Below are 21108 nucleotides of genomic sequence, written 5' to 3'. Positions count from 1 at the left end.
TTGTGGCCTAGCATATGATCTATCTTGGAGAATGATCCATGTGCGCTTGAGAAAAATGTATATCCTGCTGTGTTTGGGTGTAGCGATCTATATATGTCTATTAGATCGAGCTCCTCTAATATACTATTCAGATGTTTTGTTTCTTTGGTGATTCTCTTTTGAGATGTTCTGTCCAGAGTTGATAGTGGTGTATTAAAATCCCCCACTATAATTGTAGATGTATCTATTCTTTCACTTAGTTTTTCCAGCGTTTGCCTGACGTATTTAGAGGCACTCTTGTTAGGGGCATAGATATTTATGATTGTTCGATCTTCTTGACAGATTTTCCCTTTCACTAAAATGTAGTATCCTTCTTTGTCTCTCACAATTGTTTCACATTTAAAGTCTATTTTGTCTGATATTAATATAGCTACTCCTGCCTTTTTTTGGTTATTGTTAGCTTGTATGATTGTTTTCCAGCCATTCACTTTCAATCTCCATGCGTCTCTGGGTCTAAGATGTGTCTCTTGTAGACAGCATATGGATGGGTTATATTTCCTTATCCAATGTCCCAGTCTGAATCTTTTGATAGGTGAGTTTAATCCGTTGACATTCAGTGTTATTACTATCAAGGAATTATTTGTGTTAGCCATATTTTGATTGGATTTGTGTTTGTCATATTTTGTTTGTATATTTTTTTGGTCTTTTTTGTTGTTGTTGTTGGTCTTATACTCTCCTCCAACTTTGCCTTTCCTGTTTTTTCCTTTCTTCCTGCAGAACTCCCTTTAGAATTTCTTGAAGGGGAGGTTTCTTGTTGGTATACTCTTTCAGTTTCTGTTTGTCTGTGAATATTTTGAACTCTCCATCATGTTTGAATGCTAGTTTAGCTGGATAGAGTATTCTTGGTTGGAAGTTTTTTTCCTTTAGTACCTTGACTATATCATACCACTGTCTTCTTGCCTCCATGGTTTCAGAAGAGAAATCAGCACTTAATCTAATTGAGCTTCCCTTGTATGTGATGGTTTTCTTTTCTCTTGCTGCTTTTAGGATTTTCTCTTTGTCTTGAGCCTTGGATAATTTGATAAGTATATGTCTTGGGGTGGGCCTGTTGGGGTTTATGACTTGTGGAGTGCGCTGTGCTTCTTGGTTATGGACATCTGTCTCTTTCAGTAGATTTGGGAAGTTTTCAGCCATTATTTCCTGCAACACTCCTTCTGACCCCTTTCCCTTCTCTTCACCTTCTGGAATGCCTATAATACGTATGTTTGAGCGTTTTGCATTGTCATTCAGGTCCCTAAATCCTAATTGGATTTTTTCTATCTTCTTATTGACCCCTTCTACTATCTGTTTGATTTCTGAGGTACTGTCTTCCACATCACTAATTCTCTGCTCTGTCTCTTCTAGTCTGCTGATATTTGCTGCAAGTGTATTTTTGATTTCTTGAACTGTGGTGTTCATTCCCATCATATCTGTTATGTTTTTGCGTATGTCTGCAATTTCCCCTCCAAGTGATGTCTTCAAGTTGTTAACCTCTTTCATTACTGCATCAAATTTGTCGGTGATGAATGTTCTGAGTTCTTTCATTGCTTGTGCCAAGTTTTGCTCCCCTTCGTGATTATTGGTTTGTTGATTGGATTCAGTCATGTTTTCCTGATTATTGGTTTGGTTTGTAGATTTTTGTTGCTTTCTGGTCATCTCTTTATTTTGACGAATTTAATCAGTTCCTTAGCTTCTTTGTCTGCTTTTGGTGGTTAATTAGTTGTTATTTTTGCATAGGTGTTATATCTTCTCTTTGTCACTTTTTTCTTCTTACTCAAGTTACTTGTTGTTGGTTAAGTTCACTTTAGAAGAAAGTATTAGTGTCGGGAAAAGGCAATTGTGTCAGCAAGGGTAAAGTGTAAAGTGGTATTGGTAATGTATGTTAACAAAGCAAGAATATGAGATCTGGGAGGATGGAGGTTAGATTCATGTAGATTGTATAGAGTTATAGCTGTAGGTAGAGTATCTTTTATGAAGTAGATGACTGAATATAGGCGGAATATGGTATGAACTACAAAGCTATTGTTTTCATGAGAGAAGGAAAAAGAAAAGAAAGGTAATAGTTTCAAGAGTGGATAACAGACAGGAAACAGAACAAAGGTATTAGAAATTAAGAGTTAGACACTTTGTGGATCAAAGAATGGGAGGTGGGGGGTGGAATATAGGAGAGACAGTAGATGATAGTGGTTATCAAGATGCAGGGGAAGAGGGATAGTGTAGGTAGCCTAAATCAGTTCACACAGAAATGAGGCAGTGGAGGATGGGAAAACCCAGCAAATGTGAGGTGTTCCCTGTAGCACGTATTGTGTACTTGAATTAAAATAAAATAAGTGGAAAATGAGGGACAAGAGGGAAAGAGAGAACCGAAAAAAAAAAACACTAATTATAATAAAGAAAAAAAGAAAGACAAGAAGAAAGGAAGAAAGAAAAAGAGGATAGGCAAGCGGTGGGGAACAGATGGGGTGAGAGAGATACAGGTATACACGTGTCACAATTGCAACACTATCTAAAACAACAACCAAAAAAACCCCTAAATATCTGTAAAAAAAAAAAAAAGGACTTTGGGGGAGACGCTAGGAGAAAAGACTAGGGGATAATGCAATATTAGCAATCAGGGCGTCAAAAAGAGTAAAAAATAAGATAAAGTGAAAATAAAAACAAAACAATATGAACCATTAAAGATAAAACGCAAACGTTGAGGTCCAGGGCACTCAAGGACCCCAGGTAGACCCCAGAGCGTGATGGATTCAGGGGTGGAAAGTCTGAGACACTGAAGACTCAAGAGGTGTGAGTCTGGGGTGTGGACCGCCAGAGTTCAGGGGACCCAGACCTGGCAAGCTCAAATCTGGTCCACAGAAAGCTTAGGAGCTCCGCAGTGCAACACAGCCCTCAGGGATCCCCGTAGCTGGGTGTCAGCCCTGTGGGGGAAGCCAGATCCGCGAATTTTATATTGAATTTCTGATCCCTGAAATTCACCTAACTCCTCAGGGTATCAGCCTTTGGACAGCTCCCTCCCTGTGCTCCCTCGCAACAGCCACTTGAGGGCGCCTCTACACCACGGCCAGTTCAATGACCCAGATCCCAAGCCCCGCCGGGTGGGGTGGGCTTCAGCTGGAAACGCCGAAAACAGACTCTAAGATCCGAAATCCCAAACTTCGCAAAATATCCTCCAATCAGCTTCCAGACGTGTCCTCCTCCCTCACTGCACCCTACAACAGTCTCCCAATTGTGTCCCCTTATTGTCCAAAATCCAATTCCGTTGCCGATCGGCAGCCGGCCCTGTGGGGATGGGGCTCCAGGCGGAAGCACTGCCCCCCCTGTCCGGCGACCAAAAACGTCCCCCGCTTCACAAGAAAACACCGTCTGTCTCCCCAAATCAATCTGCAAAGGAGTCTTGTCCCAACAATCCCTCACCAGCCAGCCCAGTATCCGCGAATTTCTCAGCACTGCAAAGCCTCTAGTAAAAGGAAAAAAAACAAAAACCCTGGCCGCCGTGGCTCCGGAGCTTCAGGAGCACCCGCTACCGCGGCTCTGCCCACCCAAGGAGGGAACTTCCCGAGCCCAGCTGGGACCTCCGTTTATATATTATAGATGTATCCTCTCTGTTACCTTCCCACCAAATTGACGTCCAGACACCTTCCAACCAGCAAAAATCCCCGAAACAGCGCGGTCTCAAAGAGCCTTCAACGCTGCCCAGCCGCCCCCTGCAGAGACACTACCAGGCAAGCTCACGCAGCCACCATCTTGCCCCCAAATCTCTCTTCTAGTTTTATTTTAAGAGGATAAACCTTGTATAAATAACAGATCACTTTTCAGAATAGAGTGCTATAGAAATTCTAAAAGTGAAAGACTTTCAAAATTAAAGTCTGAAATGACACATTCCAAAAAATGAAGCCATTGGAAAATAACTCTTAAGTATAATCACAATTTGAATTTGGTTATAGTATAAACTTTGGGCAAATATTGTTTCATTTTATTTATTTATTAAGTTAAAATTTTGTATTTATTAGAGCAATTGTAGGTTTACAGAAAACTCAGGTGGAAATACAGAGTTCCCATATACCTCCCCGTACATATAATTTTCCCTAATATTAACATTTTACATTAGTGAAGTATTTTTGTTACAACTGATAAAACAGTATTATAAATATAGAATTATAGTTCATAGTTTACATTAGAGTTCACTCTTTGTTTCTGTAGGGTTTTTTAAATTATTTTGATAACATATATGCAACCTAAAATTTTCCTTTTTAACTAGTTCTAAGCATTTACTGGTGTTAATTATATTTACAGTGTTGTAATACCATCACCAATATCCATTACCAAAACTTTTCTATTGTCCCCAAAGAGTCATTGTACCAATTAGGCATTAACTCCCATTTCCTATCACCTACTCTGCACTTAGTAACCTGTATTCTAATTACTGACTCCATGAATATTCATACTTTAGTTCATATGAGTGAGATCATACAATATTTGGCATTTTGTTGCTGGATTATTTCACTCAACATGATGTCTTCCAGGTGCTGGATTATTTCACTTAACATGATGTCTTCAAGTTTCATCCATGTTATAGCATGTATCAGAAGTTCATTCCTTTTAATAACTGAATGATATTCCATAGTGTGTGTGTGTGTGTGTGTATACACACACCACCTTTTTTTCATCCATTCTTTCATTGAGGGACACTTGGCTTGCTTCTGCATTTTGGTATATTCAATAATGGTACTATGAACATCAGTGTGCAAATATGTGTTCAAGTCCCCCTGTTCAGTTCTTTAGGGTATATACCTAAGTAGTGGGATTGCAGGGTCATATAGTATTTCTATACTTAGCTTTCTGAGAAACTACCAAACTGTCTAACACAGCAGCTACAACATTTTAATTGCCACCAGCACTGAATGACTGTTCCTCTTTGTCCACATCCTCTGCAATACTTACTTTCCTTTCTATTAATAGCAGCCATTCTACTGGATTTGAAATAGTATTTCATTGTGGTTCGATTTGCATTTCCCTGATGGCTAACATGTTGAGCATTGTTTCGTGTGCTTTCTTGCCATTTGTATATCATCTATGGACAGATGTTTGTTAAAGTCTTTTGCCTATTTTTTAATTAGGTTGTTTGTCTTTTTGTTGTTAAGTTGAAGGATTCTTTATATATATACACTGGGTATTATTAATCCTTTATCAGATATGTGATTTCCAAATATTTTTTCCTATTGTGTAGCTTGTCTTTTTACTTTCATAATAAAGTCTTTCAAGCAATAAATTTTTTTTATTTTGGTGAGGTCCCAGTTATATATTTTTTCTTTTGTTGGTTATGCTTTGGGTATAAATTCCAAGAAACTATTGCCTAACACAAAGTCCTAAAGATACTTCACTATTTTTCTTCTAGGAGTTTGATAATTCTAGCTTTTATATTTAGGTCTTTGACCCATTTAGAGTTAATTTTTATACATATGGTATGAGGTAGGGTTCCTGCTTATTTTATTTGCAAATGGAGATCCAATTTTCCAGCACCATTTGTTGAAAGGACTATTCTTTCCCAATTGAATGGTCTTCCCCACCCTGTCAGAAATCAGTTGGCCTTAAATTTGAGATTGATTTCTGAGCTCTTAGTTCTATTCCGTCGGTCTATATGTCTGTCCTTGTGCCAGTACCATCCTGTTTTGATTACTGTAGCTTTATTTTAAGTTGTAAGATTAGGAAATGTGAGTCTCCCAGCTTCATTCTTTTTCAAGATAGGTTTAGTTATCCAGGGCCCTTTACCCTTCCATATAAATGTGATAATTGGCTTTTTCATTTCTGCAAAGAAGGTTGTTGGATTTTTTTATTGGAATTGCATTGAATTTATAAATTGCTTTGGGTAGTATTGACATCTTATAAATATTTAGTCTTCCATTCAATGAACATGGAATGTCCTTCCATTTATTTAGGTCTTCTTTATTTCTTTTAGCAATGCTTTATAGTTTTCTGTGTACAAGTCCTTTACACTTTTGGTTAGATTTATTCCTAGCTATTTGATTTTTTTAGTTGCTGTCGTGAGTGGATTTTTTTGTTTTCATTTCCTCCTTAGATTGCGCATTACTATTATATAGAAACACCACTGATTGGCGTTGATCTTGTATTCCACCACTATGTTGAATTCATTTATTAGTTCTAGGAGCTTTGTTGTGGATTTTTCAGGATTTTCTCTTTATATAGTTTCATGTCATCTGCAAATAGTAAAAGTTTTACTTCTTCCTTTCCAGTTTGAATGCCGTTTATTTCTTTTTCTTGCCTAATTGCTCTGGCAAGAACTTCCAGTACACTGTTGAATAACAGTGGTGACATAGAGCATCCTTGTCTTGTTCCTGATCTTTGAGCAAAAGCTTTGTCTCTCACCATTAAATAGGATATTAGCTGTGGGTTTTTCATATATGCCCATTATTATGTTGAGGAAATTTCCTTTTATTCCTAGTGTTCTAAATGTTTTTTTAATCAAGAAAAGGGTACTGTATATTGTCAAATGCCTTTTCTCCTTGATTGATATGATCATGTGGTTTTTCCCCTTCATTCTGTTAATGTGGTGTGTTACATTAATTGATTTTCCTATGTTGAACCAACCATAAATACCAGGTATAAGTCCCACTTGATCATGAGGTCTAATTATTTTAATAGCTGTTGGATTCAGTTTGCTAGTATTTTGTTCAGGATTTTTTGCACGCATATTCACAAGAGATTTTGGTCTGTAGTTTTGTTTTATAGTAGTATCTTTATCTGGCTTTGGTCTGAGGGTGATGTTGACCTTGTAGAATGAGTTAGGGGAATGTTCCCTCCTTTTTAATTTTTCAGATGAGTTTGAGCAGAATTGGAGTTGTCTTCTTTGAATGTTTGATAGAATTCCCCTGTGAAGTCATCTGGCCCTGGACTTTTCTTTGTTTTGGGAGGTTTTTCATTACTGATTCAATCACTTTACTATTAAGAATTAGTAATCTTCTATTTCTTCTTGAATCAGTGTAGGTATTGTGTGTTTCTAAAAATCTGTCCATTTCATGTAGGCTGTCTTAAAGCTGTGCTTATTTTACTTTTTGCCCTGCTATCTACACCGTTCATGGCTATGAAGTTAATTAATTTCTTGTAGTTTTTTTCAACAAATGCCCATGGGGAAAAGGGCTTTTTGTACGGTATGAGCTCTAAGTGAGATCAGATAGTTCTGCAAGTGGGATCTTCCAGGGAACTTCCAGACAGGTCAAATAGTGACAGTTTTCTGGGAATAAAAGCTCCAACCCCACTCTGATCCCTCTCGTAGCTGCTGAGCTTCTGGCTTTTACTGCAATTGCAGACTATTTTTCAAGGCTGCCACAGTGTAGATGAGTAGGATTGGTATTATAGCAAGTTAAAATGCCACAAAAACTCATGTGCTACTTATATTTATCTTTATTTCTTGAATATAAACTCCTATATTGCTGTAAGTCTTTGGTTAATTTCCAGAGTCTTGAAAAAGTTGATTTTGACACTTTATGCTGATTTTCTCACTGCTTTTATGGACAAGAGAGTTTTCAGAGGTTCTTACTCTGCCTTTTTTGCTGGCTTTTCATTTCAAAATTGACATTATAGCTTGAGTGTAGTATATGTGTTTAGGTCAACTCAAAATGATCATCATTAACATGAATCTAACTTTTGGTATATGTTCTCATATTTAATTATATAGTTTTTTTGGTCTTTATAAAACATTTTCTGTCTTTTTTTATTTTTTGCACTTATTTCTATTCTATGAGTAGCTGTGACAGGACATTCTTAGTCTGAGTTATACATCCCAACAGATTGGGAAGGTGTTTACAATTTCATTTTTGCCAAAAAGGACATCAAGGAAAGGGAATTTTAACTTCAAGTTCTATTTCCATGTCATATTCCTCTACTAATAATTGGCATGAAGCAGTTATACTGCCTTACTTGTGAGCTCACTGTTTCTCTTGTGGGCCTCAGTTCACCGTATCAAAAATAGGTGCCTGCCTCTGGTAGAAAAAGAATGTATAAGCCCATTTTTGCCTTGTACTAATGAACACTTGTTACTGTAGAGCAGTCATTTCAAACTTCTTTAACAATGAAACCCTTTTTTTTTTTTTAAAACCAATTTTATTTATACATCCCCCTCCCCCCTGCCGTTTTTGCTATCCATTTGCTGTGCGATCTTCTGTATCTGTTTCTCTTTTGTCTCCTCTTCTTGTCTTTCTCCTCTGGGATTCACTGGGACCTCTGATGTGGAGAGAGGTTCCCTGTCAATTTTGCTACCTCAGTTCCTGGTATGTGCTTTGCTTCATCTTGACTCCCCTTCATCTCTCTTTTTGTTGTGTCATCATCTTGCTGCATGACTCACCTGTGCGGGCACTAGCTCACTGCGTGGGCACTCAGCTTGCTGCGCCAGCACTCAGCTCACTATGTGGGCACTGGCTCACCCTGCGGGCACTTGTGTGGGCAATCAGCTCACCATGCAGGCACTCGCATGGGCACTTGGCCCCACGTACAGGCACTCAGCTCGCCGCGCAGGCACTTAGCTCACCATGCAGGCACTCTTTCTCTTCTTTTTCACCAGGAGGCCCCAGGGATTGAACCCACGTCCTCCCATATGATAGGTGGAGGCCCTGTCACCTGAGCCCATCTGTTTCCCTGAAACCTTTTTTAAATAAATGAAATCTTGTGTGGAATCCCAATATGTAAAATAGATACAAATAGAATTCCTCTATTTTTAAGTGATAACTATAGCTTTCTTGGTTCCCTCCTTGTTGTCAACCCTCTGCTTCCCAACAAGCCCCTATGGTACCTCTCAGAACTGAAGAATTCCCCAGAACATAGGTCTAAAATCTAACAGTCATAGATTGGGGATAGGTTGTTGTTTTACTTCTTTTTATCTCCTCAGAATTCTAAAGGAATATACTTTTAGTGGTCAAGTGAAGTGAAATGAAAAATCGACCTGTCATTAATGATATTATCCATTTATTTCTATCAATTACAATGAAAGGAGAAGCCAAACACATTTAACTGTGCTAAGTTGCTTAGTAGAACTCTCTTTTTTTTTGCCCTGACCTTGCAGACTTTCCAGCCCAGATGTCCCTGTAATTTGGGAAAGAAGATGTCAAGAGAAAAAGAGCCTACTTTATTGCTAGCATAGACTTCAGCATTTTTTAAAAACCTCTGAAACTTGATTCTTTAGAGACCCAGTTCCAATCATATCTTTTAAACCATCCCTAATATAAAATTAGTTCAGTAGAAGGAAATGTGTTGCACCAATTGCAGTGCCTAACACATTTTTCCACAGAAACATTGTTTTACATGACAGTTTCTTCAGTGCTGTTAGTACTCTATTTCACAAATATTATCAGTTATGTAGACTTGTCTTGGCTGTTTTATAATTTAACTACTATGTAGATCATTATTTCTTTGGTAAAATGTTCCAAGTTCCCTTTGTTTAATAGGGTATTATAAGCTGAATTTTTCTTGGTTTTATTTTTGGGTATGTGTGTTCAGTTAACTTTGAAGTTTATATTTGAATGTAACTATATACAAACCTCATGTTTGATCTAGCAAAGAATCGCATGCATTTATTTATTAATGAAGACTTTCCAAATGCTTTGTCTCTTTTGTGTACATGTTCTCAAATAGTCTTATAATGAAATTTTAAGTGATAATTGCCAGGGATTATATACTAAATTAAAGTGTATCATCAATCATTTTAGTTAATCATTGTCTTATACTAGCAATTTATATTGAGCAAAATGGTTTTGTGCTTTAGAACTGTATTTTAATGAATATATTTTTGCTTTCAGATCATTTGGGGAATATTTTTCATCTTAGTTGCATTGCTGTTTGTAATTTCTCTCTTCCTGTCAAAGTAAGTAGAGTAGACACATTTTCTAGAGCATGTATGCAAATCCTGTGATATTATTTATTTTCCCTGAATTCCATTAGTGTAGCCTCTTCATATTAAGTAGGTATTTTACTTGATGTTTTCTACAGCATTAACTAAAGAATGACTAAATAGGTCCAGTAATAGACTACATTTCTTTATGCTACATCAATTAAACAATATCTGTAAGATATATGTGAGGCTTAATTTTTGTTACCCATGGTTTTTCTTTGACTCCACTAAGTTTGCATGCTTAAGTTATGATGATATTCTTTCTAATTTAACTAAATTAAGTGCTTTGTAAATGTGTTAGTGTTATATATATGAACTCATTCTTTTTAATTTTTTATTTCAGTTTGGATAAAGCTCTCCATTCAGCTGGAATAGATTCTGGTTTTATAATTTTTGGAGCTAACCTGAGTAATCCACTAAATATGCTTTTGCCTGTATTACAGACAGTAAGTAAAAAGTCAGTTCTCTTATACTCCAGTAAACACTCTGACATTTTCTTTCACGTAAAACCATTTTGCTGACAAGTCTAGTAATAGTGTCAGAATATGCCTTTGCCCTTTGCTATTTCTTATTTGTATATAATTTCCCCACTGATATGTTGCTTTAAAGATTAATATATTGTGGGGAGCAGATGTAGCTCAGTGGTTGAGCACCTGCTTTCCATATATGAGGTCTTGGGTTCAATCCCCAGTACCTCCTTAAAAAAATTGGATATATTGCTGGACTTATATATATATACTTACATACACACACACACACACAATTTGTTTCAGGATTCATTTTAAAACTTAAAGTGAACTGTTCTAAACCATTTTTTTAAAAGATTTATTTATTTATTTCTCCTTCATCCCCTCATTGTTTGCACTTGCTGTCAGTTCGTTGTGTGCTTGTCATCATTTTAGGAGGCACTGAGAACCAACCCCGTGGCCTCTCCTGTGGGAGGGAGGCATCTGATCATTTGAGCCACCTCTGCTCCCTGCTTTGTTGTGTCTCTCATTGTGTTTTTGCTCCTTCTGTTTCTTGTTGCATCATCTTGTTCTGTCAGCTTGCCACACCAGCCCATTCGCATCAGCTCATTGTCCTGCTCATCTTCTTTAGGAAGCACTGGGAACCAAACCTGGGACCTCCCATGTGGTTGGTAGGTGCTCAATTGCTTAAGTCACATCCACTTCCCAGTTTTCATTTTTAGTGTAGTCTTTTATTCCACATATAAATGTAATCTTTTTAGTTTAATTTGTTAGAGAATTTTTCTTAGATAATGGTACTAAATAAGTTGGTAATAATTTTTTAGGATTTTTTTTTGTATTGTCACAGTAGTCTCATCTAAATCAGGTTTGATATTTTAAACATTTGCAAAATATGAATAATGACATTTTCAGTTAATTTTATATGATTTTTAGAGCCCTTACATTTTGTATATTGTTTAATTTGGTCTTTTTTTTTCCCAGGTTTTTCCTCTTGATTATATTCTTATAACAATTATTATTATGTACTTTATTTTTACTTCAATGGCGGGGATTCGAAACATTGGGATATGGTTCTTTTGGATTAGAGTGAGTATATATTCAATTTTTATTTTTATTTTTTCCTATCACAGTTCTACTCTAAATTTTTTCTCATTTCTTTGTGCCTAATGTCTGTCATTGCAAGTTTCTTAGATTTATAATACAGAAGCTATGTTTTGATAGCAAAAGTGATGGAAAAACTAGCTTTTTCATTTCATGTTAACATAAAAGTGCTTTTTATATAGAGCAGTGGTTCTCAACTGAAGTGACAGCCCCACCCAGGAGACATTTACAATGTCTGGAAACATGAAAAGTTGTTACAACTGAGAGTTGCTACAGGCATCTCAAGAGTAGAGGCCAGTGAGGCTATTAAGTATCTTACAGTGCACAGGACAGCCAGCCCTCTAAACAAAGACTTATCTGGCTCAAACTGTCTGTATTGCTGAGGTTGTGAAACCCTGGTCTAGATATAATAATTAGTTTCCTTCGTGTTTGGCTTCAGAGAAACACATTGAAGCACAAGTGGATACACTGAGACTCAACAGATGGCCCTTCCTACTAGGAATTAAAGTTTACTATATGATTGGAAAAAGAAATATTTTCTTCTTATACCTATTTGGAGATAAATTTAAAATGTTTAAATGAAGCTATATCAAGCAGTGACTGCTTTCAGTTGTGAGTAAAAGAAAACCCAGTTAAACAGTGGGCTGACTAAAACAAACAAAAAAACAAACATCTAGAGTTGCTTCAGTAGCTATGTCAGGTTCAGTGTCTCTGTGTTTTGTTTTTTTTTTTTTGCCTCTCCCTCATGGTTACATAATGGTTGTTGCAGTTCCATTTATCCTGTTAGGGAAAAAGATGGTTAGGAGAAAGGGGTGACCCCTATATCAATAAAGCATGGTCCTCCCAGATATCTCTAGCAGACTTCTGTTTTCCTTTCAATTTTTAACATGTAACATGGTCACCACTAGCTGTAAGGGAAGCTGGGAAATGTAGATATGTTTTTTAGCATATTTTCATCCCACCCAGAATTGGAATTCTTTTACTCTGCATTGTAGTACAATCTAGTAATAAAACAATGAGGTTCTTAGTAGCTAAAATAAAATTGTGCTCTGTCATTGAAATGGAGCGAGTCACCAACTTCCCTATATTTCAGTTGCCATATTTAGTTGCCCTGTAGTATAGATATTTGTGAAAATGTCTGTTGTCAAAGTTATTGTAACTTATCATGAACTAAATTTTATAGCATATTATAATATGAGGGTATCACAAGTATTTCATAGAAATGGATATTTATAAATATGTGACATGTCTGTTCTTCTATAGGAAAATTATATATAGGTGTAAATACATTACTAGTACTTACAGTTAAATCTCATTCTTCTAATCTTTAGATGGAACCAGAGAATATTCACAATTATTCTTAGCTTTGTGAACTTATAACAGATGTTATTACAAAATAAGATTAGAAGTTTTGTCTGGAAACAGACCATGTGAATACTTATGTTTTCTCCAGGTTCTGATATGTAATAGGTCATTTATAGGATCCTTTGGATATAGCTAGTTTGTCATTCTTTTAAATGAAATATAAAAGTAAAGCCATTCTTATAATTTTTTGGAATGATTAAGAATTTTTTAAAATTTACTTTGGGAAAAAAGAAAAACTCAAGAAAAAGAAAAAAAGAAATACAACTGATTATCCCTAACACAGGGAGTGGGACCTAATGCCTTAAAAATAAAATATATTGCTGATATCTTATCACTGTCCTTTTTCTTTCTAGTTATATAAAATCAGAAGAGGTAAAACCAGGCCCCAAGCACTCTTATTCCTCTGCATGATACTTCTGCTTATTGTCCTTCACACTAGCTACATGATTTATAGTCTTGCTCCCCAGTATGTTATGTATGGAAGCCAAAATTACTTAATAGAGGTAGGTGCAAATTTTAAACTTGATTATTTTGATATTTTAAAGATAGTGGTATTTCAGAGCAAATTTTATTATAAGAAGCCTGACATAGGAATATTATGTCATCAGAATAAAATATTGCTCAAAATGATTTTTCATTTATTTTTGAGCATTTTATATGTTTCCTAGGAAGTTCTTTTTAAAATAACACATAGAATCATAATAGTTCCATAAATGGTTCCCATGATCATAAGTTACTGAGCTTTATCTCAGCACTTTATTGAAACTCATAGTGCTTCCTCCAAAATGCTTTAAATATTTTAATAAATTTTAATAATACAGCTCCCCAAAAATGTTTTGATGCACATAGTATGTCTTCTCATTGTACTATGAATTTCACAGGAGAGTCTTAATAAATATCTTTATTCGTGGGTAAATGGATTTTTTAAAAACATTATTTCTATCTCTATACCTGTTCCACTGATTTCTTTATGTTCTTGATCTCTTAAAAGCTGGCTGTGGTTCCTAGTTGTAATTGAACAACCAATTTAGATTTTCTGACCATTTAAAATATTTTTACTATTTCTGATGCAACCTTTGTTTTGTTTGTTTCCTTCTCCTAAAATACCATACCTCTTGCAGTTTTAACAATTTACATCATATCATGTTTCAGGGCCTAGTTTAAGCCTTGCCTTAATGGAACCTTTCATTATTTCTCTGTCTGACTAGATTACTCTTTCTTTATACCTTAGTGCTTGATCCTATATTTCTTCCAATCTAACTTTACTTTAACATGTAAGTAGAAGCAAAAACATATAATATGCACATTAAATTCTTAATCAGTACTATCCATGGTATTGCTAAGTGTTTAAAAAAAAAAGTTTCCTGAAAAATATTAAGTAAGTAATAATGTAAATCAGTGGTTCTTTGTTCCACAGACCCCTTTGCCAGTCAGGTGAAAACCGTAGACCCCTTACCAAGTCCACACAATACTGTGAATTATTTAATAAATATATCACACCTGCACCAACATGTCCCTACAAGAATAATTTTTTAAATTTTAATTCAAGTGCAAGGACCCCTTATTCAGAACCCCTCAATGGAACAAAGATATGGTACAAATCACAATGAAGGTACACAAATAACCTGAGTTTGGGAAATACTACTAGAAGATTACCTAAATCATATTTCTCGCTTCTTATACCTTTTTTATTTTCTTCCTGCCTCTTTTCCCCTGGATTTAGTTTATTAGCTCATGCTTATTAAACATTCTTCTGTGAATGAATGAAGATCATGCTTTTGCATGGGCAGAAGATATTCTTTTCTTGTTCCACACTAGAAAAATAAGTAGTCTCTTTATTTTTGGATTCCATGTTTGGACTAGAAATAGGTCTTGTTCTAGAAAAAAAACTCTGTTGATCATCATAGGACTTAAAGGATTGTTGCAAAATTTCAGTGTACCATTATCTTCTAATTCAGATTTTACATAACCTTTTAGAATATTCAAAAAATGTAGTTTAAGTAAAAACAGTGTAAGTAAAAACAATACAAGTTTCATAATGTGACTTTTTAAATCAAAATATATTTATTAGTGTAATATATACATTTTAACTATATTTTTATTTTCCAGAGCAATACAACTTTTAATGACCATAGAGGTAATTCAACCATGTCTGTGCCAAAAAGATGTGATGCAGATGCCCCTGAAGGTAAACCAGCATCTATCAGTTATCTTAGAATTTATAACTCTTTAAGAATTGTCCTCATTTGATTGTGTTAATCATTTGATACATTTGTTTTAATATGTGTTAAACAAGAAACTAATTATTTCAAAAGTAGATTTGCTAGGTCTCTTGATTAGACTCAGAATTTTTCATTAGACTTTTCCCATTAGGGGAAAGACCAATACAGATTTGTTAGTTATAGAGAAACTAGAAGTACTTGTTATTTATCACATTTACTAGGATAATAAGAAATAACTCTTAGATGATTTTTTCCCCTTGAAATACCTCAAGAGAATATTGGTGTAATCCATAATTTTCAAGACCAAGACCAAAAGTACCTTTGACTTAGAACAACTTTTAATCCATCCAATTCTAGCAACTTTAGAATAAAAAGTGTTAAATAATAGCATCTAACTTTTAAGAACATACAATTTTTTCCAGGTACACTGTACAGGTACCAGATAGGCTAAGTACTTTATGTATTTTCTGACAAAAACTCTGTGATTTTATGTTCTTAACCTCTCTGGGTTTTTAGAGAATTATGTGACCTGTTCTCTGTTAGTTGTTAAGGTGATGTTCACCCTTTTAATACTACAGTATTCAATGCTGAGTGAGGATTCCAGATTGATTTTTTCAGAATTTGCAAAAGTTTCTTCTAACCCTGCATTCAAAATGTTTTTATTTCAGGGTAAAGTAAGGTGTCAAATGCATTGCATATCTTTATTAATCATTCATGGATACCATTATGAAAAAGATAAAATCTGAGTTTTCAACTGGGTCAGTTATATAATGTGATAAATATAACATGAAGTAAAGTGATAGCCCAGAGGAAGAAGTGATTAACTCTACCTGGAGAGGTTCATTATGGAGTGGTGGTCAAAAAGAAAGGCTTCAGAAAAGGGATACCAGAAATGCATTTCAAGATTAAAGAAGAATGTGTCAAGTATGTGCATCAAGGGAAGGCTGTTCTAGGTATAGGGGAGGAAATCCACAAACAAAATTATCCTTAAACTGCATGGGTGTATATTCAAGAGAATTTAAAACATAATTATTGTTTTGTTTTTTAAATTGTAGGTAATTTTAAATTGTTTTTTAAATTGTTTTTTAAATTAGGTATTGTAGGAGGCATGGAGGGAGGGAGGAAATGAGGTTGAAGACTTAGGTATTAGAATGCAAAAGATTTTAGAAAGTGACTTAAAGAGTCAGTGTAGGAATGCCTGCTTCCCTTGTATGGGGTCTGGGTTTGATCTCTGCTGTCTCCTAAAAACAAAACAAAACAAAAAACCAACTCTCATTGGAAAGCAGATGTAGCTTGTGGTTGAGCACCTACTTCCCATATATAAGGTCCTGGATTCGATCTGTACCTCCTTAAAAAAAAAAAAAAGTCAATGAAGGGTTTTAAGAAATAAAATGAAAGTTATGATCCAATTTATTTTTCAGTAACTTAATTATAGCAGTTTTAGAGAAAGGATTTGAGAAATTGAGACCAGAAGCATGGAGATCAGTTGAGGGGAGGTGGTGCTATTTATAGTAACTCAGGAGAGGTGGTAAAACCCTGAACCAAGGCAGTGGTCATAAGGATGTAGAATGGGGACAGAAATTTAAGGAGTAAATTGAGACAATTTTTTTATTGCTTGGAACTAGAGCAGTAGTAAGAAGAAGGAAAGATTCTAGAATGATCTGTCGGTTTCTGGATAGTTTGGTAATTTTGGTATTACCCTCTGAGATTTAAAAAAATATTAAGATTAGAGAGAAATAATTAGTTGACTTGAGATGTTTCAGGGACAGTCAGATGGAGAACTCGGGGGCATTTGGATGTATTTATAAGGAACTCAGAGAATAGAGACTGGAAAGATACTGGAGACTGGAACTCTGATGAAAATAATTTAAGAGCAAGGAGATGAAGAAGCTACTATGGAAAATACTGAAAATAAGTGAGAAAAATTTTAGTGATGGAGATAAAACTAATTGCATTGAATAAAAAGAAACAGTAAAGGCTGAGTTGTCATTAATCTTTATAGAAATTCAAAATAGAGTCTGAGCAAGATTGGATGGAAACTAGAAAAGGAGTGCAGGGTCAAGAAAGTTTTGTTATTTTTTTAGATTACAAGAGACTTCAGGGATGATGGGATGGAACTAGTAGAGAGGGAGGGGTTAAAGAAAAGTGTCAGAGAGGATGAATGATGGCCCAGTTATCATGCAGGTACAGAAGAGATGATATTAAGTATACCAAAGCCAGAATGGTTTAGATAGAATAAGGAATATACCTCTTTCTCTAAGTTGCAAAGAAAGAAGCAAGAAGTAGATTGACTAATTTCTTAAAGTGAGGATGGGCAGGAAGTTCACATTTCTATATGTTTGCATCAGTTTGCTCTGAAATATAAGTGCAGATCGTCTGCTGATAATGAGTAGGCCATAGGGTAGAAAATTGAAGAAAAGTAGCAGAAGTTTTTGCTATGTCATAGAGGAGAAAAGAAGAAGGGTTTTACTGAAAATAAGTTAAATGTTAGAAAAATATATCAGAACAGAAATGAAATCATAGATTTGTATTTCTGTTGAATAAATCTGCACAGTTGATATGACTGTTCTTCATCAGTGCCTAGGTTATCTGGGGAAGGTAGGCTGAAAGATTGCAGTAGAATTGGGGATTTGAGGATGGAAAGCAAAAGACAAGTGAAAGTTGAGATTAGAGAATAAAGTGATGAACTACAGATTCAGGATGCGTAAGAAAATAAAGGAAGAGACTAAAACTTAGAGAAAGGAGAAAAATCAAGATGGAGAAACAAATACAGTGAGTATAGCTTTATTTTACGCCAATAAATAATAGTACAATTTGTTAGTGTCAATACCACTTAATTTTCCAATTCTACTTCATTATTAGACTTTAGTCTCAGATCTTTATTTTAAATGTAACAAGTATAGTGATAGTTGAAGTGCTTTGGGTTGTCTTTAGGTGAATTAGAGTGAAAATTACTATTGGGTTGATTTGAAATCCATTTATTTTATTTTACTAAGGAAGAGATGATACTGAACTCTGAAATAGATTTTGCTCCTCAAATTATTATACTAGTATTGAAACCTTAGTAGAAAAACAGTGAAAAACAAAGGATTCAAAATTATGTTGCAACATTGAAGGGCCTTATCTTTCTGAACTGAGTAAATCTGTATATTATAGATCAATAAGCTTTAGTCTAATGATACTCAACTATAAATTTTTTATTAATCAGATTCAGTATTTTTCTTTTGCAGTCTAATTTACAGTAGTTAAAAATGATTCCCTTTGAAGTATGGTTATTTTTCTTAAACATTAGTGATGGAGATAAAACTATTTAAGTTGTCTTAACCTTTTGAAACATTACTTTGAGTTCAGTAACATCCCCTTTGGGTTTATGGATTTGATTTATTCTTTCCAATCTTTTTTTTGTTCCGTAGCACCTGTAAACTTTCAATTTATCTGTGGATGCCTGAATAGGGTGGTAGAAATACATTCGTTGAATTTGGGGTGGCAGGGTAGATTTTTAAAAGAATACTTTAAAGAAAATGATCAAAAGAAATAAGCAGATTAGGACATGAAATTAGACAATATAGAGGTGGAGATTTGTTGGCACTTATGGTATTTTTTAGTTCCAAACTGCTAAAACAAATATATATAAAAGGGTTGATTTAACTGCAAGAATTTAATGGCACAGAGGCTAGAAGTTTTGCTTCATCCTGTGATTGCTATCTTTTAGCTGGTCAGCAATCTTAGGGGTTTTTTGGGCTTTTCTGTCACATGGCAATGTACATGACTGTGTCTCTTCTGGGTTCTTTTTTTTTTTTTAATTTATTTTTATTGTCTTTTTTTTTAAAAAGATACATAGATCACCCAAAATGTTACATTCAAAAAATATAAGAGTTTCCATATCTCCCCCCCACCATCCTCCCACATCAACAACCTCTTTCATCAGTGTGGCACATTCACTGCATTTGATGAATACATTTTGGAGTACTACTACATCGCATGGATTATAGTTTACATTGTAATTTACACTCTTCTGGGTTCTTTTGACTTGCAACTGCTCCCAGCAGTTTCTTCTTTGTTTATAAAAGATTCTAGTCATACAGGTTAAAGCCCAACATGAATCATTTGGGCCACACTTTAACTGAAGTAACTTCTTGGAAGAGATCTTATTTACAATAGGTTGGACCAAGACCAAAAATATGTCCAAATTGGGTATACAATTCAATCCACTACAGACTGCTATGGCACAAACTAGTATACCTCAGCATGTAAAGAAAAAAAAAATCATCACCTTATTCTTTGTGACATTTTTGGTGGGAACATTTGACTAGAATAGATGATGCTCTAACATAAATAATCCATAAAACACTCGATGCTACTTTGCCTTGTGTCTGTTGTAAGTGACAAAACTTTGGAGAATGATTTTTAGATTTAGAAACAAAAATTATAATTTATAGTGTTAAAATTGAAATTATTTCTAAGAAAAGAAAAAGAAATCTCCTTGGAAAGATCTTAGAGCAATAATTTCTAAAAATACATAAATTGATCTCTTAATAATATTAATACATTTTAGAGACTTTTTAAAAGTAATATTTTGTTCATAAATGAATGAACTGACATTTATCAAAACCCTAGTTTTAATTTATAATGTTTAGGATTCAAAAGAGTGATTCAACTAAAAATGGTCTGTAGGCATTTTGGATTTAAAATAATCTGTTAAAGAACAGAATTTAACAGTAATCAATGACAGTATTAATTTATCATGATAAATATGTTCCCAGATTATATTTAGGTTCTTGACTATGTTGGAGAAATGAATTTCAAGAGCACATCAGTGAGTTAAGCCAGTAATTTATTCAGGTAAGGAAGGCAGAGAAATGGGAGAAAATAACAGATCAGGGGTCCCAGGTAGAGAGGAAGGGGGTCAAAAGTGGTCAAGCAGGCTGATTTATAGACTACAATTCCCTATTATAGGTTATAAATGCCCAGGTTTTACTTGTGTGGCCACATGGCAGAGGAAAAATGGCAAGAGTAATGTGCCAAGGGCAGGCAGCAGTCCACAGGCAAGAGAGTGCACAAGAAGAGAGCTTAGGCCCTGTGCATGCCTTTTTAAACTGTTAACTATCCCACCGCTTTGCTAATGGCAGGGGAGGAGTTCCAGCTGTTTACCATTTTGATTGCTTGTTTCTCCCATCAGTCTCCCAGGAGGGCCCAATTATAAAGTCATTGAGGAATATCCCGGGCTTCTGGCTTCCAGGGGAAGTTGTCTTCTGAGTGGCAGAATCTAGGGGAGGGTCTTCCAGCAGCCGTCTTGGGGTTGTTGAGGTCCCCGTGGACTTCTTGCCAGATTCCAGATCTGTCTGTTAATTCCCTGTTTTACTAACCTGCTTTAGGTAGGTAATGTATTGTTTAAATGTTCTAAATGAGTCAACTGAGCAAGTTAGAAGTCAAGTTGTAAATTTTACGTGGGATCATGACAAAGGACCTTTAACATTCACATTTTTATATTAATTGCAAACATAAAGCTAAATATAGATAATATATATATATATAAATAAAACAGTGTTAAAAGGAATGTATACATTTGGAAATTTTAAAAATATTTTGGGCAAAATAGATGAGATCAGTGTGCATTAACAGAAATACAGTAGACATTGTGAGTACTGTGTTAAGTATAGAGAAAAAGTGTCAGAGAAAACAAATACATAGTCTCTGTCTTCAAAAAGTATGCAGCCTAATAGAGGAGTTGTATATCAAAATAAATCACTGTAATACAACAAAAAATAAATGGCAAGTTATAATGAAATTATTAACAAAATGTTATAGGAAGGCAGAAGGGGATGATGATTTTTTTCTTTTTTTTGCCTAGGGGGCAAGTATAGCATTTCTGCTGGACCCAGAACATATGAGTTAAATCAAAATGAATGAACAAAAAAACATAGGATATTCAATGCAGAGAATGAACCTGCATTAACAAAGCATAACTGTATTTAGTCATGTTATAATAACAATAAATTGTGGCAGAAGCATTGCATATTGAGTAAAAGGATGAAAC

The 21108-nt window shown here is 34.9% G+C and overlaps 1 protein-coding gene across 2 annotated transcripts in view; it reads left to right on the top strand.

Annotated features, from left to right (window-relative positions):
• LMBRD1 (LMBR1 domain containing 1) overlaps nt 1-21108 on the top strand; it is a 202519-nt gene that overhangs the window by 158596 nt on the left and 22815 nt on the right. For both annotated transcript variants that reach the window (XM_058306941.1, XM_071218535.1), the window contains exons 10-14: nt 9825-9889; nt 10260-10362; nt 11365-11469; nt 13203-13352; nt 14959-15037. In XM_058306941.1, coding sequence (XP_058162924.1) covers nt 9825-9889; nt 10260-10362; nt 11365-11469; nt 13203-13352; nt 14959-15037 — 502 coding nt within the window. The remainder of the gene's footprint in view (nt 1-9824; nt 9890-10259; nt 10363-11364; nt 11470-13202; nt 13353-14958; nt 15038-21108) is intronic.

This window comes from Dasypus novemcinctus, chromosome 11 (assembly GCF_030445035.2).
Source record: "Dasypus novemcinctus isolate mDasNov1 chromosome 11, mDasNov1.1.hap2, whole genome shotgun sequence".
Lineage (NCBI taxonomy): Eukaryota > Metazoa > Chordata > Mammalia > Cingulata > Dasypodidae > Dasypus > Dasypus novemcinctus.
This window is presented reverse-complemented; position numbering and strand designations above follow the sequence as displayed.